This window comes from Microtus pennsylvanicus, chromosome 13, assembly GCF_037038515.1.
Source record: "Microtus pennsylvanicus isolate mMicPen1 chromosome 13, mMicPen1.hap1, whole genome shotgun sequence".
Classification (NCBI taxonomy): domain Eukaryota; kingdom Metazoa; phylum Chordata; class Mammalia; order Rodentia; family Cricetidae; genus Microtus; species Microtus pennsylvanicus.
Window position 1 is genome coordinate 52,164,359 of NC_134591.1, and position 26,661 is coordinate 52,191,019.

Here is a 26,661-nt window from a genome sequence, read left to right on the forward strand (position 1 = left end):
GTCCTTCATTCTCTGCTGTGTAAAATCTGAGCAAGCTATCTGCTGTGGAATAGTCTTTTTGTACTCTATGCAGATGTGTCATTCAAATTAGTTTAATTAAAAGCTGAATGGCTAAGAACTAGGCAGGATTTTGGGGCCAGAGAGGATGCTGGAAATAAGAAGGGCAGAGATGTTGAGAGACAGAGAACAAGCAAGACATGCAAGAGGAGAGGTGTCAGCCATGAGCCATGTGGCAGCACATAGATTAAAAGATACAGGCTAAGTTGTCAGAGCTTGTTAGAAGCAACCTAAGTTATTGGCCAAGCTTTCATAATTAATAATGTGTTCATGTCATGATTAGGGAGTTGGCTGAAAAGACAGAAAAAACTTGCAACAGTTACACATCCACTCTGATGCTAATGAAGAGCCAACAGCAAGGGGACCTGAAGGGTGGTTATGTGCAGAAGTAGATTTTCTGCTCTTTCAGAACACCCAGTTTGGTTCCTGGCACCTAACATGGCAGCTCACAACCATCCATGTCTCCAGTTCTAGAGGATCTGTGTCCTCTTTTGACCTCCCCAGGGACAAGGAAAAAATGTGCTGTATGTATGTATGTATGTATATGTATATATGCCTACATATAGGCATATATACATATGCAAAATGCTGATACACATAAACACACTAGTCAACCATAATATAGTAACATGGGAGTCAGCAGTGACATCCCTATGACAGTGGAGTGAGAGAACTCTCCAAGGGGCTTGTGACTGTTAGATGTAAACAAGAACTTGTGCCCAAATGCATCCAACTCTGGAGCTTGTTCTCTTGAACTTGCTGTCATTCTGCCCTCATTATATCTTCTGTAGAATTCCAATAGTCACTTCTTCCTTTCTAGGCTGGCTAGAGGAATAAAATGTGATGATGTCAGCACCCTACAACGAGTACTGGTCAGTGTTATATTCCCAGCCCTGCCTTCTGTCTGTGTCTTGGTTTACTAAGGATTCAGGAGGAGAAAACTGGATGATAATGTCTTCCTGCTGAGAGTGATTGACTAATAAGGGGTCAGAATCCCTGCGAGCTGCTCCTTAAATGCAGCCAATAGTTAATCATGAAATGACAATTAAGTAAGTTGTACTAGAAACAAACACAGAGTGCCTAGGAATGTGGCTCAGCTGTATAGCACCTGCGTAAATAGAATGCTTGAGGCTAGAGTTTGAATCATAGAATTAAAATAAGTAAAGGCAACAAAATCTCTGAACTCTGCACATCCTGATGAGTAATCCCATTTTCCTGTGCTCTAGCAGGTGGTTAGTGCGATGCATTTGCTGGTTGAAACACTGTATAATGACATGTAATCTCAACTGCTGTTCAGTGGCATGTATTGCAACCCTGACATTGGCCACCTTAGTAATTGGCAATCAGAACTAATCAGAAGCAGTGCTGCTGCTAAGCCTTTTTTCCACAGTTCTGATCCCAACTCTACTCACTCCTGTTGTTGTTCCTCATCAGTTCTGAGAGGCAGTCGAGCCCAACAGAGATTCTTCCAGGTTCAGAGTGAAGCAGAAAAAACCCGTTAAATGTTACATATAGAAACAGCCACTCTTGTTCTGGTGAGTTTAGTCTTGGATATTTTATTACAGATTATTGGTTGAACCTCAAAAGAGAGAGGCCAATGTGACTGCACATGCACGTGCATGTGTGTGTGTGCATGCGCACACTCACACACACACACATCATTTAAGTTAGACATGAAGGTCAGCAATATGTAAGAAAAGCAGTCACATTATAGAGACATGTAAGTAGAGGCCGCTCATTCATTTCCTGCCCCCCCCTAGTCCTGAATAATCACACAGAAACTTGATTAATTTCAATACTATTTGGCCAATGTCTCAGGTGTATTCCTAGCAATCTTTTACATCTTAAAGTAGCCCATTTCTATTATTTTGTATTTTACCATGAGGCTCATTTTTGTTACCTCTTGCTTCTTATATCTCTTTTTGGATTTTTTTTGACTGGCTTTACTCTATTAAGCCATTGACCAAAACAGCTTTATTTATTAACCAATAAAAAAAAAAACCACATTTACAGAAGGACATCCCATATCTGGAGAGTTCTTAGAAAAAGTGAAAAAGACCAAAACTCCACAGAAGGTATATACAGGATCTGTCAAAGAAGAAGACAGAGGAGATTTAAAAATATGATGATGGAAGAGGGTCATCTGTCTATGTGTTACTTTCATTGGTTAATAAAGAAACTGAGTTGGCCCTTTGATAGGACAGAAAATTAGGTAGGTGGAGTAAACAGAACAGGATGCTGGGAAGAAGGCAATGAAGCAGATGCCTCAGACAGACGCCATAGCTCTCCTCTCCAAGATGGACACAGGTTAAGATCCTTCTCGGTAAGCCACCACCTCGTGGTGCTACACAGATTACTAAGTATGGGTTAAAGCAAGATGTGAGAATTAGTCAATAAGTGTACCCACGCAAAATAAATGCAATGCAGATATCAAAGAATATTTACCACTTTAATGATAAACTTACAGAACCAAAGTTCCAACGTAGTACAGGTAGGGAGGAAAAGAGAGCGAGCCGCCTCTCCGCGCATCCATTTATTGGCAGGCATTCGCCTGAGGCAAACCCCGCCCTCTAAAGGGGGCTGTCTTAACCCTACAAATAAGAGGCTGAAACTAATGGGCCAAGCAGTGTTTAAATGAATACAGTTTGTGTGTTGTTATTTCGGATGTAAAGCTAGCTGTGTGGGAGCCAGGCGGGACGAAAAGCAGGCCTGTTTGCCTCAACACTACAATATGGAGGTGGGAAGAAATTACACATTTCCGAGTGAGGACACAAAAGGCAGGCAGACATATCCAAGCCTCATGGCTGCCACAGGGACTGTACACTTTGGGTTTTTTTTTTTAAGGATTGCAGCCCCAAGAGATTGTCAAACATCATTCTACTTGCCCATTGCACTGATAAATAAACAGTGACACAGCAGACATGAGTGATTTGACAAAGATCACCCAACTTGGGAACGGTAGAACCAACTCCAGGCACTGGACACTTGCCTCTTGGGTGAGGCTGAATCTACCATGCCTATGGAATGCTTAATGTGAGGGTTCAAGCTAAAGGCTCTACCTCTGCTCTAACCAAAGTGTTCTTGCTGCTCAGAGCTGGGCCTACTCCACAGTGGTCACGGGATGACTGCAAAATGTCAGCATAAAGGTAAAAATCAAACTCTTGAGATTTCATTGTGCACTAGAAGGACCCAAAGGTCTAAAGGAGAAGATAGTGAGCTTGGAGAAAGGAGAAGCCAGCAGACCCACAGCTCTCACAAGCAGGGATTCCTTAATTGGTCCCCAGATGACAATGCCTCATTAATGGATTATGTGAGAATTGGCTTTTTTGGTGAGATGAATACTTCAAAAGTTTTCTGGTTTTGTATCTGGAGAAGGAAGTGAAGATGACCATGAATAGCAGTGAGAGGATGGCCTGGGAAAGGGGCTGACAGGTGTCTGCAGAGAATGCCATCCCGTCCACTTAATTCTTCACACCCTTTCCTCTTGAGGATACCTTTGATGGGGATCCACATGAGACAGAAACATCGTACCATTCTTATCTATCTCTGAGAAGGCTACCCACAGGTCTGTCCACACTCATTCTATCCGATTTTACTATTATATTCCATGGATGTTAATGACCATGTAACCAAGCCATGGCCATAATGTGCTCATCAACATAGACTCCTTCCTGGAAGACATTCCTCTTTCTAAACTAAATGTCATGGACAGTGCTCTGTTTCCTAGAAGGGTTTCTTCTCATCCTGAAACAGGACACAGTACTCTCATGGCCATTGTCACGTGGGGCACACATGTCACACAGAACTGTGTATAAAGTCAGCATGAGTTTGTTCCTTTTCCTTAGTCCTCCCTAGGCATCTGCCCTTGAAGACCACAGGCTCAGGCTTTGGAAGGGATGCATCTGGAGTAGACTACTTGGACCACTTCCTCATTAACCTACTTGTGCCTTCATGAACTGCTAGAGACATCTCTGTGTACACTGACATTTGCTGATGTTAGATTTATGACTCAGTACATTGGTACCCAGTTCATTTTAGACATCAATGAGAAAAAAATAGTGATAAAGGATACAAAAGCATTTCATCCTTTAATATATATAGTATATATATTTATTTATATCTATGCATATATACAGTATCTATCTATGTACATGTAACACACACACACACACATGTTAGCACCACCTGTTCAGAGACCAGGTATCCTGGGAGTTGTAGTTCTTGGAAAATATCAAAGTCACATGGGAAAATATGGTGCCTGTATTGTTTCTTTCTCAAAAGCCACTACAACAGGTATCCTGTGGTCATTACTGGGAATTCCAGAGATTGGTCCTGACCAAAGTCCATCTTGGTCAGTGTTTAATTAAAGGTTACTTCAAATTTGTTTCAAAATTGTACAACTGATTTTTTTTTTCTTGTGGATCTCAGGATTAACATTTGGAGACCCTAGTGAGAAAATAAAGACCATTGCACCCCAAATTCTGGAGCTAGGCTCTTCACTCTGGCTCTGGCAACCCTCCCTTGTCTTGAACAGCCTTGATGAAAAAAGGAGATAGCAAGAGTGGTTTTTGTTTGTTTGTGTTTTTTTTGGAGGACTCCTTTTTGGTATGTCATGGGTGCTTTTTTAAAGCTAGCTTCCTATGCCACTTTCTTATGCCTGGTTTTTGGATTCTGGTTGTGGGGTACTCTATCTGGGAACATGGAGGACCTGTTGAGATCTGTGCTTCCCCAGTCAGGGCAAAGGGATATGTCCCATGACCCACTGGTAAGTTCTGGTTAATTGAGAATTCTCTGTTCTGATCTTGGAGCCCTGAGGAACCCCTGGTGACATGGGAGGCTAATATGTTTGATGAAGAATGCAACGTCTGGGGCTTGTGGGCAGCTTTGAAAAACCCAAAGTCCCTGCATGAAAGCCAGGAGCTGCTTTACCTCAGCAGCACTGTGCCTGTGGGAATTGGATTCAGGGGCAGCTACAAAGGCATCCCCACCCCGAAATTTCTCTGTACTTTCTGACCATTGGATCTGATGTAATAGAGACTCAAATGTGATTTGGGAATGGATAATATTATAGTTATTTATGCTGTCCTACTTTATTGAAAGGCTGCCTGTGGAAATTGGTTATGACACCCTTTTTCAGACCCAGGATAAAAAAAAGTGTGATAGGGAAAAAAAGCAGAACAACTAAAGAGATTATTGGTTTATACGTTTGTTGGATATGGTTAAAAACCTGTAATATCTGTAACAAAAGTTAACTTGAACTTCATAACATGGGGTTGAGAGAAGTCTCTGTATAGTTAATCTTAAAGAAACCACATGGCATGATTACATCTGGGATATAAGCGACATGCGGCACACTGCCTTAGGCAGCCACGTGGATGGCAGCCATCTTTGCTATTGGCTATTCAGATCTTTATTAGACTATCAGGTGTTCTAGATAGGCAAAGAATCACAGCTTCATAGAGTTAAACAACTGAAATACAAACAAAAGTACTACGGCTTAACAAAATATTCCCCACCAGAGGTTATCATTCCTCAGAGTGCAGCACGCCTCCAATCAGCATCTCAGGATCCTCACGGACCCTGCCTCTGCCCTGTCCTGTGATTCATCTCTGTCTCTCCTACATACTCTACATGCCTATGAGGGCCTTCCTCCAGCATGTGTGTGTGAGTGTGCATGTGATGGGGGGAGGAGGTGGGAGGGAGTGTTCAGTGTGTAGCCCTGACTGGCCTGGAACTCTGTGTGCAGACTAGGCTGGCTTCAAAATCTTAGAGATCAGCCTGTCTCTGCCTCCACAGCGCTGGGACGTGTGTCACCACTCCCAGCAGCCCTCAGCTATTTGAACCAGGGGAAGTCATGTCCTAAATTAGACTTATCCTTGTTTCTTCTGCTCTTTCTATAGCCAGGTCCTTCTCATCAATAACTATCAGTTAAACATGAGTTCCTTAACTTCAAGACCTTACTTGTTCACTCTTGATATTCATGCCTCTGTTCTTCATTCTTCTCTAGCAGAGAACCCTCTCCATTCACTTAACAGACTACATCCTCATTTCTAAACAATTGATTTGATGTGTGTTTCCAGCTCATATCATGTTGCAGGTGGAAATCTGCCAGCTCAGAGGTAGGTCTACAGTGAAACAGGCTACGAAGAAGTGCCCTTGTGAATTCACTTTGAAGACTAAAGCAGCTGAAGTCTGGTAGTGCAGGGTATGACAATAGTATAGGTCACACCCACCCAAGAAAAATAAAGCTTGCCTGCTGCTGGTCTTTTAGGGTTTTTTTTTTGTTCCATCTGTGCTCCCAGCCATTAGAGATTGCCACCTATATGTAGGGAAGATCTTTCCCTGATGTGGAATTCCCCTCTGTTTGCTATGAATACCATTGGTTAATAAAGAAGCTGCTTTCGGTCAATGGCCTAACAGAATATAGATAGGTTGGAAATGATATACAGAGAGAATAAGTGGAGATGGCGAGACGTAATGTAGTCGCCAGAGAAGGAAGAGGCAAGCCATGCTCTGGTACCAGTAAACTACAAGCTGTGGTAAAATATAAAATAATAAAAATGGGTTAATTTAAGATGTAAGAGCTCGCTGAAATACACTGAAGCTATTGGCCAAACAGTATTGCAAATAATGTAGTTTCTGTGTAATTATTTTGTGTCTAGACAGCTGAGAACAAACGAGCAGCCCCCACCTACATAATGGTGCCCAGTGTGGGGCTAACTACATCCACATAAAACCTGAGAAAGCTTGTAAGGAGTTCTAATCACAAAAGAACAGAGTTATGCATGGCTTCTTGGTAGCTGCCACTTTTATTTAGATGGGCTCTGTTTGCTGTAGGCAAACGGGGTGCCGCAGCTCCTTTAAGAGAGGTCTTCCTGATTTAGCTTTAGCAGAACCCTCCCCCCACCCCGCACATTTTGAAAAGGCAGCTTATTGATTTGTGCTAGTTGCAGGGACAACTTTGGCTCTTTCAGGAGGCTGAGCACTTAAATGGAGTCTGTGAGCAGCATGCTACAATTGCTTAATGGTGACACAGACCCGCTGCAACCTTGGAGCTGGTGCAATGTGCATGGCTCTCAGAGACAGTGAACATGTGTCTGCCATGTTGGACTGGGCAGAGCCAACAGGCAGTGCCATGGAGTTGGTCCTAACCACACCCACTTAGCATTTAAAAAGAAAAGCACTCCTGGTCAAAAAATAATTACAGATGCATACACAATAAAGACAAATCCATATGGAAAAGGCATCTAAATGGGTCACAGTGTTGGATAAATGTATGTAGGCTTGGGAGAGAGAAAAAATAGTTATAAAAAGAAGTAAATGGTTTTTTTTAATAAATAAATAAAACAAAGTCTTCAAAGAGGCAGAGTACAGCCAGTCATAGATTAAAGGAGTAAAGAAAAATAAACTATGCAAATATGGAAAATAAACATAGGGTCTGGATTATGTATATTGTGTTTTCTTTGAATTTTTTGACTGCGAATGAGCTAAGTACAGAGAGACATGTCATTTTACAGACTATTAAGCTAAACCAACATAAATATTTTAAAGTTATCTTGAAATTAAAATTTGGGTCTAATGATGTGTTGCTTTGGAAAAGAGGTTTTACTTTTGTTTCCTCCGAGATTTCTTCCAGGCTATGGTTTGATGTAAGAGCTAGCTGACCCTTAAGCTATTGATCAAACAGTACTGCAAATAATATATTTCTGTGTGATTATTTCATGTTTGGGGGCTGGGAATGACGGAGCAATTTCTGAATACATTGTCCCTTGGGTAATTGACCCACATGCCCAAGGCCTGTGGAAACACCCCAAAGGTACACTGAGAAATGTGATTATAAATTTTATAACTGTCTCACAATTCAGTTACATTGACAGACAAGATTAGCCACCACCTCTGAGGTCAGCTGGCAGCATGAGCAACATCTACTGAGCATCTCTTCCTCTTATTAGCTCACTGACAGCTACCTTCTTACCAAGTCCCCACATGGGAGAGAACAGAGAGAAGAGAATGGAGAACCCCAGAATCCAAGCAGGCTTCGGAGACACAGTCAAGGTGTTAATTTTATTGATTAATAAAGTGAAATCCAAGCGAAATAATTTGGCCAAAATCATTCATATACTAACAAAGTCAGCAAAGTTGAGATGAGAACCCAGGACCATTAATGTCAAGTTTTGTGTCTTTGAGAATACAATGTGCAGTTCACCATATTTGCTCACAATTGGCGAATACATTGATTTCATGCCCAAAGTCACATATCTAAGTTTCACAGGTTAGGCACACTATTGACTTATTTTAGTGTTGGTAGCACATACTGTTTATGTATACCACTTTGTTAATATTGCTTGACACGCAACAGTTTCCATTACCATGTCACTTACATAAAACACGGTCAATGTTCCTCATTGCCTTCATGTATGACACTGTTTCTGTGGTACAATGATAGGTTACAGTATCTCTGTTATTTACTGGCCATCGTAGAGAAAGGACATATACCAGACTATTCCATGCGATCCTAATTGCTTCTAGGTAGGAAGAAAATAGCATTAAGTGGTTTACCACTAGGGTTGACCACATAATTTGTGGTAATAAGTGGAATGGATGTAAACAATATGTCACTTTTGACAAGCAGTGAGTCATAATCAGTCTTGTGCATGCTCCTTTCTGTTATAGAAGGTACAGTCCACATAATGGCTTCAAGGTGGATGTGAGAGAAGAGAAGGTCACTCCCAACCTACAGCTAACAACATGAGTAACTAATGAGCATTTTCACTTATAATTCACAAAGATTATTGAGGTTTTTGGTGTTGTTTCTTACTTAAAGTAGCCTCCTAACAAATACAGCCACCTTGGTTTCACAATGGTTTGTCTACCTACTGTTAAGTACTATGTAGGTTCAAATGCACAGGGCAGTTACATAAATAAAGACACTGTACCTTCCTTAAATAGAATATATTCTACCTCAGCTTCTGCTGGATCCTGGATCAGTAGTCCACTGAACTATGCCCAATCACCTTGAGAAATGCCCTTTTAATGTCTTTGTTCCTCAGACTGTAGACCACAGGGTTGAGCAAGGCTGTAAAGACATTGTAAAAGAGTGATATCTGCTTGATTTGCTCAGGAGAGTAGCTGGAGTGGGGTCTCATGTAGATATAAGAGGCTGGAACATAGAAGAATGTGACTACAGTCAGGTGGGAAGCACAGGTAGAGAACGCCTTGCAGCGGGCCTGGGTGGACTTGATCTTGAGAATTGCCAGAGCAATATGAATGTATGAGGCCACAATGAGAGAAATTGGAGTAACAACCAACAAAACACTCAAGATCAGGTCTACCATCTCAATGAGGTGGGTATCCATGCAAGCCAGGCTACGCACTGAAGGGCCTTGACAGAAGTAGTGGTTGACCTTGTTGGGCCCACAATATGGCAGATTCATAATAAAGAAGGTATGTAAGAAAGCAGAGAGGAAACCACAGACTAAAGACCCAGATGCCAACCGTACGCACAGTCCCCAGTTGAGGATGACAGTATAGCGTAGTGGGTAGCAAATGGCCACATATCTGTCATAAGCCATGACAACAAAGAAAGTGCACTCAGTTATACCCAGGGCACTAAACATATACATCTGCATCCAGCAGCCAGCAAAGGAGATGGTCTTAGAGTGAGCAAGAAGATTCACCAACATCTGGGGCACGGTGGTAGTGACATAGCCCATATCCACCATGGCGAGTATACAGAGGAAGAAGTACATGGGAGTGTGCAGATGTGTGTCCAGGCAGATCAGCAGGATGATGAGCCCATTGCCCATGACTGAGCTCAGGTAGATGAGAAGGAACACAATGAAGAGGATGTGGTTGGTCGTGGGGTCACTGGAGAAGCCAAGCAGGATAAACTCAGAAACCCTGGTTTGGTTCTGTCCTGGAATCATCCACATGGTGGAGGCCTGTAAGAGAATCACATTCATCTATGAGTCACCGGACTGGTGAGATCACTAAAAGGTTAAGAGCTCTGACTGCTGTTTCAGGGAACCAGATTGCTCAGAGCTGTCTGTGACTCCAGTTCCAAGGATTTGACTCCCTCTTTGACCTCTACATGCATGACACATACATGATGCACAAACATGCTTGTGAACAAAAACCTACATTCATAAAATGAATAAAAATAGTACTTTTGAATTAAGAAAAGAAAGACTAGGGTATGTTTCTGAGCACACTGTTCAGTTTCTGTGCACGCTTCTCAAGTTACTGAACCTTCTCATGCCTTAGTCTCTTCATCTATCAAATGAGGCTGATGACACTCATGTCTCTAGCTTATTATGAATATCTAAAGCATCTCACATAACTCCTGGAAACACCATGTGACACATGACATGTCGTATGCAGTCTTATAGCCTCATTTCACCTCTGGGAAAGTAGAGATTGATGCTGAGAGCGAGCAGGCTAGCTACACTAACTGAAATGATAAGCTCTGGGTTCAGTTGAAAAACCCTGCCTTAATGAGTAAGTGGAGAACAATTGAGGAAGGATCCTGTGTTAGTCTGTGAACACACGCATGCACACACACACACACACACACACACACACACACACAGAGAGAGAGAAACACACATACTCCACAGATATACAAAAAGAGAGTAAACAAGTAGACAAAGGAAACTTAGCAGCACACAGAATCATATGAATAATAATAAAGTTCATGCATGCAAAGCACTGGAGACACGGCAGTCTTCCCTGGGAACACTGATAGACAAGTGAGCAGGAAAATTCTTTCTTCCTTTTCTACTCTTGTCTCCCTCTGCATATACACAATCAATTCCAGATGTACTGTACATGTGAGTGTTGAATCTAAAGCAACCTATTTTTTTTTAATTTTGGTTTTTTGAGACAGGATTTCTCTGTGTCACAGCTCTGACTGTCCTGGAACTCATTTTGTAGTCCAGACTGGCCTTGAACTCACAGAAAGCTACCTGCCTCTGCCTCCCGAGAGCTGGTATCACAGACAGGTGCTCCCACCATTTGGCTGCAACTAAATTTCTAACATCAAGCCTGATAAATGTTTTTATCTTCTTAGAGTAAGCAAAGGCAAGATTTCTTCAAAGGAGAACTTTCCAGGAAAAAAGCAATGATAATCTAGAATAAGGGAAAAAAAATAACTACTCAAAATACTTATACAAAGATGTAGGAAAAAACATAAACATAACAGCAGATGCTCCCATAGAACAGTGAACCACATTTAACGGGCATTTCACAGGCAGCTGTCTAGTGAGCACTGAGGAGGCTGAGGTTCTTAGCATCATTACATCTGGAAACTACAAAAGAACAGCACAGCAGGAACGCCCACCTCCTCTTCTCAGTCTCACATCATCACACCCCTACCAGCCTGGCTACAATAACAGAACCCAGTATGGACAAGAGTAACTGAATCTAATGAGAGAGTAAATATAAATGATCCCTTTAGTGTGTGCCTGGCCGTGTTCCCTAAAGTTGAACATATTTAATGCTTTGCTCAACAATATAGGTGTCAACTATATTTCTGAAACAATCTGTGAACATCTAGGCAAATACAAACATAAGCTCAAGGAAAGATAAGTAAAGGAAATTTTTTAACACTGTTCAAAATTGCCTGAACTATGGTGTAATTCATGTTAACCAACAAGATAATGGATAAGGTGGGAATACCTTTTGATGGGAGCAGAAATATGAAAGAGACTCCTAGACATCCTCAGTCTTCTCTTGTCCCTGTCCCCACTCCCTCTCCTGTTGAGTCTACTGCTCATAACCCTCACAGCTCTGTTCTTCTTTCCACCCAGGGCAGGAGCCCATCATCTCTCCTGACATTTCTGCATCAGCGTCTCCATATGTCTATGCCTCTAACATTTCCTCCATTGATACAGTCTTATTTATGCTAATTTAAAAATTGCTTTAATATAATATACTTTGGTCATATCTCTCTTCTCTCCCAACTTCTTCCAGCTCTTCCCCACCCAAGTTCATGTTTTCTCCCCTACTCTTTCTTTCAAGACAAACCAAACAACAAAAATGAAAAAAAAACTAACTAAAAAATAAAATCAAAACAAAAGTACTAAAAACAAAGAAAATGTGGAGTCAGTTTCCTGTTGGCCAACTACTCCTGGCATGTGGCCTACTCTGGAGGGTGACCAATACATACAGTGACATTCTATTGGGGACAACTGGTTTCCCCTTTCATAGCAGGTATCACTGCAAACTGCTTCAATTTTAGGGGTGCGTGTGTCCACTTCCCTTTCTCTGTGCGGACCCTTTGTCTTCATCAACACGTCCTCCATGTTTCTGTTGCAGCAAATTTTCAAATGTTCTGCACAGTCTTACCTGGCCGCTGCTGGAAGCCTTTTAAGAGTCCCATGCCCTGTCCTCTGAGGTGGGTGCACAGGTCATTCCTAAATTGTTTATCTGTGGACACTACACCTAGGCTCACAACTGTCTCCTCCATCTCCTCTCTCCCCTCACACAAATCTCCATGCAGGTCCTCTTGGTATCCTGCATTCTTTTTCTCTCTCACACCTGAAGAGATTGCTTAGATACTCATCATGGAGAAGGGAAACCAATGCCTGCACTGTGTGGCCCACACCATGTCCACAGCAGGGCTCAGCTTGTCCAGGAAGCTACCACCCACAACCCTAACAAAGGTAGGGTACATCCTGCAACCTTGTTCATAGGCTGGTTACAATCTGGAGAATCCTAGAGGAATCTCATATCAATTTTGACACCAAACAACGTGAACAAACTTTTCTTCTTCTCCCGTTAACTGAATCCCCACAGAACTAAGAAAGAATTATCTCTGAAAGCATATGGCTTTATAGGTGATTTCCTAAAATTTGCAATCACAGAAAACTAGTATTTATTAAGTAATTTGTATATTTTAGTCATTGTCCCCCTACATTTATCTCCACATTCCAACAGCTCACTGAAGGAAGTATTCTTACCTGTGTGTTATAGGTGAACACCTAAGGTCTGACACAGGAGCTTTGTTCCAGATTACAGGCATGGGCAAGAGGGAGTTTATGTGGTGGGATGCTAGAGCCTGACTCTCGTCACCTTCTCTGTTTCTAGCACACAGGCTCCGAAGTGGGGATGTGAGGAAGGCAAAGGCTTCACATTGTTCACCTAGTTGAACTTATGGAGACTCAGCACAGGACAGAGTCCTCCCGGGACAGAGCTGGCAGACTAGCCACAAACTAGCTCTCCGGATGGGATTACCCTTCCTGCCTGAAACTGGGAAGTCATGGGCTGTACTGAATGTAGAAGGATCCAAGGAAAGAGGATTTGAGGTGTGATTTCTATGGCATGGGGACACCATTTAGTGATCCACAGACTGTTATGTTTTCCCAGCACAGTGTCCTCTGACTTCACTTACAGTGACACACCAGGCCTGTTGGCCCAAGTCTTTGATGTGAGCCCTATGCCACAAACAACATCATGATTGAGTTCCAAGCCAGAAAAAGCTACACAGTGCAGCCCCAACCTAGGAAAGATGAGGATGAGTTCAAGGAAATATTCAACTTTATAGTGAATTTGAGGTCAAGATAGGCTACAGCAAGTTCACACCTCCTCCCAAAGGAAAATCCCAAACAAAATCATGATTTCTTGGCTCACAAAGTGCATCAGGCAGGGACTCTGTGTGTGGGAAGACTCCTTTAAAGACATAGATCACAGCTGCTCTGTAATGGATATGGCTTTCCGCTTCACTTGATACTTTTGAGCTCAGGATTCCATAGTCTATTTCTTGATGCGATTTTAAAGAGATGAACCTGTAAATAATTATTAAATTAATAAACAAAGAAAGGAAAAAAAGCAAAGTCACAAAGCTGAGAAAATAAGTAAGAAGAGCCAGCAATGAGAGAAGAGGTCTGGGGAGTTTGAGATGTGTGCACAGAGGACCTGGAAATGGATGGCTTAACCAATTATTATCCCTAGACCCACAGATGCCTGAACCCTACCCACAAGTCAAATACTAGAGACCATCTTACCACTTGTAAATCCAAGGACGGTGTCACTGACTAGCTGTTTCTTTCTCTAATAGGAAAGAGACTAAAAGGTGAAGGCCCCTAAGTCCAGAGAGTTGGGATTCTCGGCAGCTCAATCTCCAGAAAAATTCCAAGGTTCTGTAGAGTTTGAGGGGCTAAATCTCTCACTTCCTCTGCAAGTAGGCCAGTGCTGGCTCCTGAAGGTAATGACTATAAAATCCTGCTTAACAAAGGCAAGCTCAGACATTTTCACTTCTACCCAGTGGGTCCAGATGCTAAGGTTTTATGGCCCTGCCTCATCTCTGAGCCTCCCTAGGAGAGCTGGGAAAGGGCCATTTTTGTTCCCAGTAGGGATGCAGGATGATGCCCAGATGCTGGCAACAAGACTACCACCAGGCAGACCCTTGGGGACAGAGCAGGAAGATACAACCCACAGGTGGAGGAGTGGTGACCTTTTCTAGACTAATTGGAGGTATGAGCAGATCCGAGAAGAAGAGGTGAAACCTGGTCACCTAAGACACAGGTCAAGGACTTAAGTCCTCATTCTGGTTTCTCTTTCATGCCCAAACCCTGAGCCCTGACACTCCATGAGACAATGTTTAAGTCATAGTCCTCTTCCTTCCTTAACTACATTGAGGTAAATCAAAGTCCTCCCTTCTTTGCTGTATAATATCTTCACAAGTTGTCTGTTGTGGAGAAACCATTTTTTACACTGTGAAGATGTGTCTCTTAGACTGGTTTAATAAAAAGCTGAATGGCCAATAGTGAGGCAGGGTTTTAGGGTAGAGAGGATGCTGAGAAAAAGGACAGAGATGCCAAGATATGGAGAAAAAGCAAGACATGCAGGAGGAGAGGTAAGAGTCATGTGTCACGTGAAGCACATAGATGAAAAGATATGGGTTAATTTAAGTTATAAAAGCTAGTTAGAAATGGGCCTAAGCTATTGGCCAAGTTTTCATAATTAATAAAACGTCTCCATGTCATGAATTGGGAGCTGGCTGGCGGGACAGGAAAAGACTTGCAACACTTACCCAGACGCTGTAGAGTTAATGAAGTGTAGTTGGAGGCTGCTCATTCATTTCCTAGCTGCCCAGACCTGAGATAATCACACAGAAGCTATATTAATTGCAATACTGTTTGGTGAATAGTTTAAGTGTACTTCTAGCTAGCTCTTACATCTTAAATTAACCCAATTCTATTATTTTATATCTTACCATGAGGTTTGTGGTTTACCAGTACCAGTGCTGTGACATCTTTCTCCTCCAGTGGCTACATGGCGTCTCCCTGACTCTGCCTACTTTCTCCTCTATCCCTATCCCTGCTTGGAATATTTGCTTTACTCTATTCTGCCCTGCTGGTGTAAATAAATAAAGCAGCTTTATTCGTTAGCCAATGAGTCACAGCATACAGAGGGCAATCCCACATGAATAAAGAGTCAACAACAATGGGGGCTGGGCTATGAGAAAAAGTGAACTTCCTGCTCTTTCAAAACACCCAGTTTGATTCCCAGCACCCAATATCGCAGCTCACAACCATCTATAGCTCCAGTTCTAGAGGATCTGGTGCCCTCTTCTGACCTCCCCAGGGACCACAAATGCATGTGCTGTACAGCACACATGCATGCAAAGTGCTCATATAAATAAACAAACTAAAAGAGTAAAGCATTACATAGCAACGTGGAAGTCAGCAGTGACATCTCCATGACAATGGAGTAAGAAAACTCTCTGAGGGGCTCATGTTTCTTGGATGCCAATTAGAATTTGAATCCAAATACATCTAACTTTGGATCATGTTCTCTTGAACTTGCTGTCATTCTGCCTCAATTGCCTCTTTTGTATAATTCTAACAGTAACCTCCTTCCTTCTAGGCTGACCAGAGGAATAAAATATGGTGATACCCGTACCCGGCCACACGTTCTAGCCAGTGTTCCCTGACCTCATCTCTCCATCGCTGCCTTCCGTCTGTGTCTTGGTTTCCTAAGGATTCAGAAAGAGAAGACTGGATGATAAAGTCTTCCTGGCTAGAGTGATTGATAAGGGGTAAGAATTCCCTTGAGCTGCTTCTTAAGCACAGCCAATAGTAAAGGTTAATTATGAAATGACAATTACATAAATTGTATTGGAAACAAAGAGTCCCTGACAATGTGGTTGAGCTGTAAGCACCTGAGTAAATAGATTGCTTGAGGTTGGAGTTTGAATCTTAGCATTAAAAAAAAGTAAAGGCAACAAAACCTCTGAACTCTGCAGTCCTGATGAGCAACTCCATTTTCCTGTGCTCTGTGTTCTAGCAGATGGCCAGCTGCCTTCTCCTTTCTGAAAGCTCACCTTCTTCTACCGTAGGCCTGTGGGTTCACCTACTGCAGGATGGAAACTCGTTTAGTTTGATGCATTTTCTGGTTGAAGCACTGTATAATGACACGTGATCTCAACCGCTGTTTAGTGACATGTATTGCAACCATGACATTGGCCATCATGGGTGTGTTTACACTTTAGTAATTGGCAATCAGCATTAATTAGAAGCACCTTTGCCCCTTCAGTGCTATTGCTAAACTTTGTCCTACAACTCTGACCCCCAACTCTCCTCACTCCTGTTGTTGATTCTCATCAGCTGTGAGAGGCAGTCGAGTCCAGGCAGAGATTCTTCTCCACTAGGACTGATAAGGAAACAGAGATTCTGAGAAGAGGAAGACAGAACCCATTGAATTTTGAACATTGAATGTCACACATAGAAATAGCCACCTTGGTTCTTTTGGGTCTAGTTTTGGATATTTTATTAAAGATGTATTGGTTGGAGCTCAAGAAAGACACAGACACAGAGACACACACTCTATTGGAGTCAGCCATGTATGCCAGCAACATGGCAGCAAAGTAGTTACATGCTAGAGACAGAGCTTGGAAAAAGTGGAAAAGCCCAAAGTCCCACAGAATATATATTTTGTTTCTGTTAAAATAAAAATACAAGGAGGATTTAAAATACATGGAGGTTGGGGGAAAGTTACACCTTTCTGAGTGAGGACATAAAAAGGTAGGCAGACACATCCAAGCCTCATGAATGGTACAAGTGACTGCACACCCTGTTTTGTTTTTGTTTTTTTTTAAAGGCTGCAGCTCCCAATAGTTTCCCAAGCATGATACTACATACCATTTGCACAGATAAATGAGCAGTGACCCACAAGACAGGAGAAATTTGGTAAGGGTCACCCAGCTAATGAATGGTAGAACCAACTCCAGGGCCTGGCCGCTTGCCTCTTGGGTGAGGCTTAATCTGCCGTGTCTATCACATATTTGTGTGCATTCAGGATAATGGCTGTATCTCTGCTCTAACCAATCTAACCAAAAGGCTCCTGTTACTCAGAGCTGGGCCCATTCCACAATGGTCATGGCACCACCCAAGAGGTCAGTATGGCAGAAATGTCAAACTCTAGAGGTTTCCACCTCCACTAGGTGGACCCACAGACCTAAAGAAGATGGTAAACTTTCAGAAAAGAGAAGGAAGCTAGCTGATCCTCAGCTCTCAAAACCAGGAACTTCTTTTTAAAAATGATTTTAATGAGCTATAATTTTTCTCTGCTCTCCTCTTCTCTTCTCCTTTCTCCTTCAATACTCTCCCAAAGTCCATGCTACCATTTTACTCAGGAAATATTCTCTTCTTCTAGTTCCCATGTGGATTAGATCCTTGTATGTCTCTCTTAGGGTCCTCATGTTGTACAGGTTTTCTGGAATTGTGATTTGTAGGCTGGTTTTCTTTGCTTTATGTCTAAAAGCCACTTACATGTGAGTACATATTAGGAAAAAACTTTCCTGAAGACCCAATACCACTTTTGGGTATATATCCAAAGGATGCTCAATTGTGCTCAGCCATGTTCATAGCAGCATTGTTTGTCATAGCCAGAATCTGGAAACAACCTAAATGCCCCTTGACCGAAGAATGGATAAAGAAAATGTGGTACATTTACACAATGGAGTACTACATAGCAGAAAAAAGTAATGACATCTTGAAATTTGCAGGCAAATGGATGGATCTAGAAAACATCACATTGAGTGAGGTAACACAGACCCAGAAGGACAAATATCATATGTACTCACTCATAAAACCAGGAACTTCTTAATTGTCTCCTAGCTGACAATGCTTCATTAATGGAGCATGTAATAAAATACTCATTTGGTAAAATGAGTACTTCAAACAGTTTTCTGATTTTGTATTCGGAGAAGGAAATGAAGATGAATGACCATGACAATCAGCGAGAGGATGGACAGGGAAAGGAGCAGACAGGTGTCTGCAGAGAATGCCATCCCATCCACTTAACACCTTTGATGGGATCCACATGAGACAGAAACATCTTACCATTCTTATCCATCTCTAAGAAGGCTACCTACAGATCTCTTCACACTCATTCTCTCCAATTTGATTTCATATTCCATGGATGTTCGTGACCATGTAACCAGCCCATGGACCACAATATAGACTCTTACCTGGAAGACATTTCTCTTTCGAAACCAAAGGAACAACAAATGTCATAGACAGTGTTCTGTGCCCTGGAAGGGTTTCTCCTCATCACTGTTTTCAGGCACATCCTGACAGCGCTCAGCTGTCCGCTATCAGGTGGGGCACTCATGTCACACAGAACCATGTGTAACCAGCATGAGTTTGTTCCTCTTCCTCAATCCACAATAGGGAACTGTCCTTGGGTTCAGGCTGTGGAAAGGGTATAGCCAGAGTAGTTGACCTGGGCCACTTCTTCATGTAACCTACTTGTGCCTACATGAAAAGCTAGAAATATCTGTGCACTTTGACAGCTCCTTCCCCCAAGGCTGTGGCCACCTTGTTACTTTCCTTAGAGCTACTAGGTCTCTTGTTAAGAAAAAATAGACAGAATCTAAGAAAAAATAGACAGAATTGCCCTGCTAAAAGGCTTCACATTAAAGAACAAATAGGTTTCAGATGTAACTTTTCAATAAAGGAACACGCCTTGTAATGACTGTTCTCAAGAATAACTTCTCATGTCTCTGGTAAGTTATTATATGGAAAGAGAAAGGTTTAAAGTCCATACAAATTCTGAGGGTCTAAGAAAATGATCACAGGTGTGTAAGTGCAAGGTGTAAAGGTATAAGAAGGAAATTTAAGGCGTGTGAGGACTGGGAATTGTTTCAGAATTCTTTCCTCTTCTATGCTGCTGTTGCATTAAGATTTCAAAAGTTCAGCGTTTTAACATTGATCAATGGAGTTCTGATAAGCTGGCACAGTACTTCATTCATTCACAAGCTCAAGATTTTAAGTATTTGTTTTCTAAATATAGACTTAAAGGTGATTCTCATCAGGCTAAAATTATCTCGTCCAATCAATATATCTGACTCTCTGGACAAAGGAAAAAATGTTCATGTTTTTTAATCCAAGCCTATATAGTTTTTGATGGTACCCAAAGGTGTGAGCCTACTTCAGATATTTTACAATGTGGATTCCAGTAATGATTAATGCTAACATATCTAGAAATTTTACTTTTTGTGAGCTAAAAATTCATGTAAGCTTCATGGGATTAAAGAGGTCATATGACCTGGATCCACCTGTCACAGGTCAATGGACTCCTGATAAGTACAGTCTGAGTTCCCCCACCTGTCTATTCCTGAGGATGGGATCCCTCCGCTAGTCTTGGGGCTCTTTCCCTTCCCTAATTACTAGGACTATGGGCCTGAAAGTTACAAATGCACGGTTTTCCTCTAAGTTCCTAAATTTTAACTTCTGTCCCCAGTCTCTATTTGTTCCAGCAGATTTCCACTAGGCTGACAGACACCATCCAGCAAGCACGTGTGGACTGCAAGTTGTTGAGCTCTGGACTTGCTGAAAGCTGATGCGAACCAGTCCAGCTGATGAGATTGTTCCCCATCTCTTCAGCTGGGGCAGGGTACCAGGTGATTCTGCTGAGCGCTCCATTTCCCAGCCTTTGACTAGCATTTCAGCTTTCCTAGTTCCTGACGAGTATGTCCTAGTTTCAGCCAGAAGATAATATACATCCTTCCCTCCCCTCCACAGGTGAAATACTAAGTCAAAATTCCCTGGCATAGGAGACAAAATGACTACTTATATTGCCAATTGGCATACTAGGAAAATGGGCACAGATTTATCAACAAGAAGATTTGTTAACTGAAATAGTTCCACAGTATGATAGGGCATTCGGCCTGATTTGTACAAAACAAATATGTATTATACATCCTTAAGAAAAATTATTTCTATACAAATCATCCAGGATTATAATCTGGACACATAAAAAATTACAAAAGGAGACATTAGATGAACGACTGGGACCCCATCAATTTCCAGGTTCCTTCTAGGTAATAATTCTGATGTCAGCCACCACAGAGCATTTGGCCCTTATGTTTCTGCTTTCAAATTTGGCTCAAAGTTGGGGTTTGTTCCAATTAGTAAAAGTTACCTTGGTTGAAAGGCACAGACCAGTTACATAAGACACTACTATCCCTGTGAATATTCCACTCCAGCTTTTCCTGGATCCTGGTTCACTAGTCCACCCTATTGTGCCCTATCACCTTGAGAAATGCCCTCTTGATGTCCTTGTTCCTCAGACTGTAGACCACCGGGTTAAGCAAGGCTGTGAAGGCATTGTAAAACAGTGAGATCTGCTTGTCTCGCTCAGGAGAGTAGCTGGAGTTGGGCCTCATGTAGATATAAGAGGCCGGACCATAGAAGAGTGTGACCACAGTTAGGTGGGAGGCACAGGTAGAAAAGGCCTTGAAACGGGCTTGGGTAGACTTGATCTTGAGAATTGCTATGGCAATATGAACGTAGGAGGCCACTATGAGGGAAATTGGGGTAACAACCACAAAAACACTCAAGATCAGGTCTACCATCTCAATGAGGTGGGTATCCATGCAAGCCAGACTACGCACTGAAGGGCCTTCACAGAAATAGTGGTTGACTTTGTTGGGCCCACAATATGGCAGACTCATGGTGAAGAATGTATGTAACAAAGCAGACAGGAAACCACAGACTAAAGACCCAGATGCCAACCGTACGCACAGTCCCCAGTTGAGGATGACAGTGTAACGAAGTGGGTAGCAAATGGCCACATATCTGTCATAAGCCATGACAACAAACAAGGTACACTCAGTAGTAGCCAGAGCACCAAACACATACATCTGCATCCAGCAGCCAGCAAAGGAGATGGTGTGAGAGTGAGCAAGAAGATGCACCAACATCTGGGGCATAGTGGTGGTGACATAACCCATATCCAACATGGCAAGTATACAGAGGAAGAAGTACATGGGAGTGTGCAGATGTGTGTCCAGGCAGATCAGCAGGATGATGAGCCCATTGCCCATGACTGAGCTCAGGTAGATGAGAAGGAACACAATGAAGAGGATGTGGTTGGTCGTGGGGTCACTGGAGAAGCCAAGCAGGATAAACTCAGAAACCCTGGTTTGGTTCTGTCCTGGAATCATCCACATGGTGGAGCCTGGAAGAGAATCACATTCATCCATGAGTCACCTGACACAGGCCAGCTATAGAGGAAGAAATGGAAGATAAATGCTGGTGAGATGGCTCAAGGTTAAGAGCACTGAATGCTCTTCTAGGGAATCAGACAGCTCAGAGATGCATGACTCCAGTTTCAGGGGATCTGACTTCCTTCTTGGACATCCACAGGCCCAACACACACATGATGCACAGATATGCACGTAGGCAAATAGGTATATACTTAAAATAAATAAAAATAATATTCCTTAATTAAGAAAAGAAAGGAGGGTATGTGGTTCTGAGCATATTGTTCAGTTCTGCCTGTTCTTCTCAAGTTACTGATCCTCCCAATGCCTCAGTCTCTTTGTCTGTAAAATTAGACTGATAACACTCACTTCTCAGGATTATGATGACTATCTAAAGCATGTCACAGAACTCCTGGAAACAGCACATAACACATAACAGGTCATGTGCAGTCTCACATTCTCATCCCAGCTCCAGTTAGCAGAGACGTAGGATCCCCAGAATAAGAGGGCTACCTACACCAACTGAAATGATGAACACTGGGGTCAACTGGGAGACCCTGACTCAATGAATAAGGTGAGAGCAACTGAGGAAGGATCCCAGGTCAGTCTCTGGCCACACACACACACACACACACACACACACACACACACACACACCACAGACATGTGTAAAATACAGAGTAAACAAGTAGATGAAGAAGACAGACCAAATGTCAGTCAGACACAGGCCCAGACACAAATAGTCCTGTGAGTAACACAGTAGGGTCACGTGAGGAATGACTGGAGACATTATAGTCTCCCCCCGGGAATCTGATGGATCGTGTGGATATGTGAGCAGGAAAGTTACTACTTTTTTCTCTTACCTCCACCTCTGCACACGAACAATCAATTACAGGTGTGATATTGTTATAAGTGATAAATCTAAAGAAACTACATTTTTCAGATTCAATTTAGATAAATATATCTATCATTTTAGGGGAAGCAAAGGTAAGATTTCTTTAAAAGAACATTTTCCTTCAAGGAAAAAGTAACGGTAATCTAGAATAAGCAAAAAAAAAATACTCAAAATATTTATACAAAACTTAAAAAACCAGAAACATAACAACAGATGTTCCAGTAGATCAGTGAGCTGTATTTAAAGAGCATTTCAAAGGCAGCTGTCCAGTGAGCACTGAGGAGGCCGAGGTTCTCAGCATCATTACATCTGGATATTGCAAAGAACAGCACAGCACCAACGCCCACCTCCTCTTCTCAGTCTCACATCATCACACCCCTACCAGCCTGGCTACAATAACAGTTATCTACTAGTGACTAGAATAACTAGATCCAAATGAAGAGTAAATGAAATGATCCCTTTAGTGTGTGCCTGGTTGTACTCCCTAAAGTTGAACACATTGCCCAGCAATATAAATATCAACTGTACTTCTGAAACAATATGTAAGCACATAGACACATACGAATACATGCTCAAGAAAAGAAATGTAAGGGAAATTTCTAAACACTGCTCACAATAGTATAAACTAGGATGCCACTCATGTTAACCAGCAAGACAATGACTATGGTGGGAATTGTTTTTGATGGGAGTAGAAATATGAGACTTCAAAACATCTTCAATCTCCAACTTCCCTGTCCTATCCCCCCTCCTGACCAGTCTACTGCTCATAACCCTCACGGCTGTCCTTCCTTTCCACCCAGGTCAGGAGCCCATCATCCCTCACGGCATTTCTGCACCAGTGTCTCCATGTGCCTCCTGCCTCTGCATTTTCCTCCAACACATTCTTTAGTTTTTCTTTAACTGTTAAAAATTATTTTCATATAATGTACTTTGATCTTATCCCTCCCCTCCTCCAAATTCTTCCAGACCCTCTCCACATAACTTTATGCTTTTCTGTACTATTTTAAAAACATATTAAACTACAGAAATTAAAGAAAAAAACCTAAAAGCAAAACAAAAATATCCAACGGAAACCAAATCCCTGGAGTCAGTCTCCTGTTGCTTAGCTGCTCCTGAACATGCTTCCAGGAGTAGAGTGTCATTGATTAGCACACTCCAGTTTACTGGAGAAACTGATTGTCCTCTTCCTGACAGGGATCAAATGCAAATAATTTCTTCTTTATGGGCAGAACTTTGTCTCCACTTCCCTTTCTCAGTGCTGGGCATTTTCTTCCTCAACATGTTCTTCATGTTTCATGCAGGGGTTTTTCAAAGTTTTCCCTTTTGCTCCTATCTGGACTGCCAAAAGCCTTTAATGAGCTCCCATGCCTGCCATTTGAGGCCTGCTTCTGGCGCACAGACTCTGAAGTGGGGAGGAGAAGAAGGTTAAGTCTTCACATTATCTATCTAGTTGAGCTTATGGAGACTCAGCACAGGTCAGAGCCCTCCTAGGACAGAGCTGGATGGCTAGTCACAGACCAGCTCTCATGAGGAGATTTCCTCTGGTGTCTGAGTGTGGGAGGCCCTGGGATGTACTGAACATAGAAAGATCCGAGGTAAGAGAATTCAAGGTTTGATTTCTATGACATAGGGACACCATTTAGGGATCTGCAGCTAGTTATGGTTACTTCGCTTACAGTGTACCAGCAGGAAGGTGACCCAATTCCATGAGCCCTGGACTCACAGATAAAGACATCAGGATTGAGTAACAGGTCAGAAAAATCTGCATGTATTAGCCGCAACCTACAAAGCGCAAATCTGGAAGGTTTAGGATCAGGTGTCCTAGAATATACTTGAATACATAGCAAAATTAAGCCAAGCTAGGCTAGAGTAGACTAACCACCGACCTTCCAGCAGCAAATTAAAACAAATATGATTTCCCTGTCCACAAAGATCATTCAGCTGTAATTCTGTGGTGTGTGAGAACTCCTTTAAAGACATTGAGGATCACTGCTGTCTCAGGGATATGGCTTTCGACTTCACTTGGGATCTTTGAGCTCAGGACTCCATATTCTTTATCAACATGATTGGGAACAGAAAATCTATCTGTACATATTTATTATCAGGAGGAAGGAAGAAAGAAGTAAGGACGCAAGGTTGAGAAAAAGAAAAAAAAGGGCAGGCAATGTGGGAAGAGGTCTGGGGAGTTTGAGATGTGTGCACAGAGGATCTGGAGATGGATGGTTAGGCTAATTATTACCTCTAGACCCACTTTCCTGAACCCCACCTACAAGCTAAACACCAGTGACCACTTTACCGCTTGTAAATCCAGGGAAGGTGTCACTGATGGTGGTTTCTAGATGTTAAGAGGAGGCCCCATAAAACAACTGATTACTGATTCTTGGCAGCTCAGTCTCCAGAAATATTCCAAGGTGCTGTAGAGTTTAAGGGACTGAGTCTTTCACTTCCTCTGCGAGTAGGCCAGCCCTGGATCCAAAAGATGGCCCCTATAAAATCCCACTTAACAAAGACAAGCTCAGACATCTTCACCTCTTCCCATTGGGACCAGTTGTTGAGGTTTTATGACCCTGCCTCCTCTCTGAGCTTCCCCAGGAGTGATGGGAAAGGGCCATTTCTCTTCCCAGTAGGGATGCTAAGATGATTCCTGGATGCTGTCAACAAGAGCACTACAGGGAGACCCTTGGGGACAGAACAGGAGGAGACAACCCACAGGGGGAGTAATGGTGACCTGTTCCCTTTTCTAGACTAATTGGGGACTAAGAGCAGCTCAGAGAAGAGAAGTGGGATCTGGTCACCTGGTTACACAGGTTTAGAAATTAAGTTCTCATTTTGATTCCTCTTTTGCTGCCCAAACCCTGAACCCTGACACTCAGTGAGTCCATATTTGAGTCACAGTCCTCTTCCTTCCTCAGCTACCTTGTGGCAATCCCAGTCCTCTCTGCTTAGCTATGTAGTATCTGAGCTAGTTACCCAGTCACTCTGGTGCTAATGAAGAGTCATCAATAATGGGGCCGGAGGGTGGCTATGAGACAAAGTAGATTTACTGCTTCTGCAGAACACCCAGAATGTTTCCAAGCACACACATGGCCCATCACAACCATCTATATCTCCAGTTCTAGAGGATCTGGTGTGCTCTTCTGACCTCCCCAGGAACCACAGATGTATGTGCAAAATGTACATTCATGCAGGAAAAATGCTCATATAAACAAACAAACAAACAGAGTCAACCATGACATAGCAATATGGAAGTTAGCACTGACATCCCCATGAAAATGGAGTGAGAAAATGGGGCTCATGTCTTTTAGATACAAATGAGAATTTGGGTCCAAATACATCAAGCTCTGGAGTACATTCTTTGAACTTGCTGTTATTCTGCCTTGGTTGCCTCTTATGTAGAATTCCAATAGTAACTTATGTCCTTTCTAGACTGGCTAGAAAATAAAATGTGGTGATGTCAGCCCTCTCTCACAAGAGCTGGCCCATGTCCTATGACCTCTGATCTTCATCCCCGCTTCTGTCTGTGTCTTGGTTTCCCAAGGATTCAGAAGGAGATGACCTGACTAAAAAGACTTCCTGCTGAGAGCAATTGATTGATAAAGGGCTAGAATTCCTGTGAACTGCTCCTTAAACACAGTCAATAGTCAAAGGTAATTATAAAATGACAGTTAAATAAATTGTATTGGAAACAAGACAGTGTGTAAGTATGTGACTCAGCTGTATAGCCTCTGAGTAAATAGAATGCTTGAGGTTAGAGTCTGAATCAGAGCATTAAAAAAAAAAAAAGTGAAGCCAACAAAATCTCTGAGCTCTGCACACCCTGATGAACAACCCCATTTCCCTGTGCTCTGTTTTCTAGTAGTTGTTTAGTGTGGCACCTTTGCTGGTTGAAACTGCTGTTCAGTGTCATGCGTTGCAACCATGACATTGGCCAAGATGGGTGTATTTACACTTTAGTAATTGCCAATCAGCACTGATCAGATGCACCTTGGTCCCTGAAGTGCGATTGCTAAGCCTTGTTCCACAGCTCTAACCTCAGCTCTTCTTACTCCTGTTGTTGATCCTGATTATCTCTGGAAGGCAGTGGAGTCCAGGCAGAACTTCTTCTCCCCCAGGATTGATAAAGAAACACATTTATAGAGAAGCAGACAGAACTGATTGAGCATCATATATCGAAACAACCATCCTGGCTCTGTTGAGTTTAGTCTTAGATATTTTATTA

General features: G+C 42.4%; 2 protein-coding genes across 2 annotated transcripts; both read right to left on the reverse strand.

The window, feature by feature from the left end:
* Nucleotides 1-9,041: 9,041 nt before the first annotated feature.
* LOC142833719 (olfactory receptor 2A12-like) lies at nucleotides 9,042-9,989 on the reverse strand. The gene has a single exon (XM_075945408.1). It carries the CDS (start codon nucleotides 9,987-9,989, stop codon nucleotides 9,042-9,044), a length of 948 nt encoding a protein of 315 aa, XP_075801523.1.
* A 10,580-nt stretch (nucleotides 9,990-20,569) lies between these two features.
* LOC142833706 (olfactory receptor 2A12-like) lies at nucleotides 20,570-21,557 on the reverse strand. Its single transcript, XM_075945389.1, has one exon. It carries the CDS (start codon nucleotides 21,545-21,547, stop codon nucleotides 20,570-20,572), a length of 978 nt encoding a protein of 325 aa, XP_075801504.1. The 5' UTR covers nucleotides 21,548-21,557.
* Nucleotides 21,558-26,661: the final 5,104 nt, after the last annotated feature.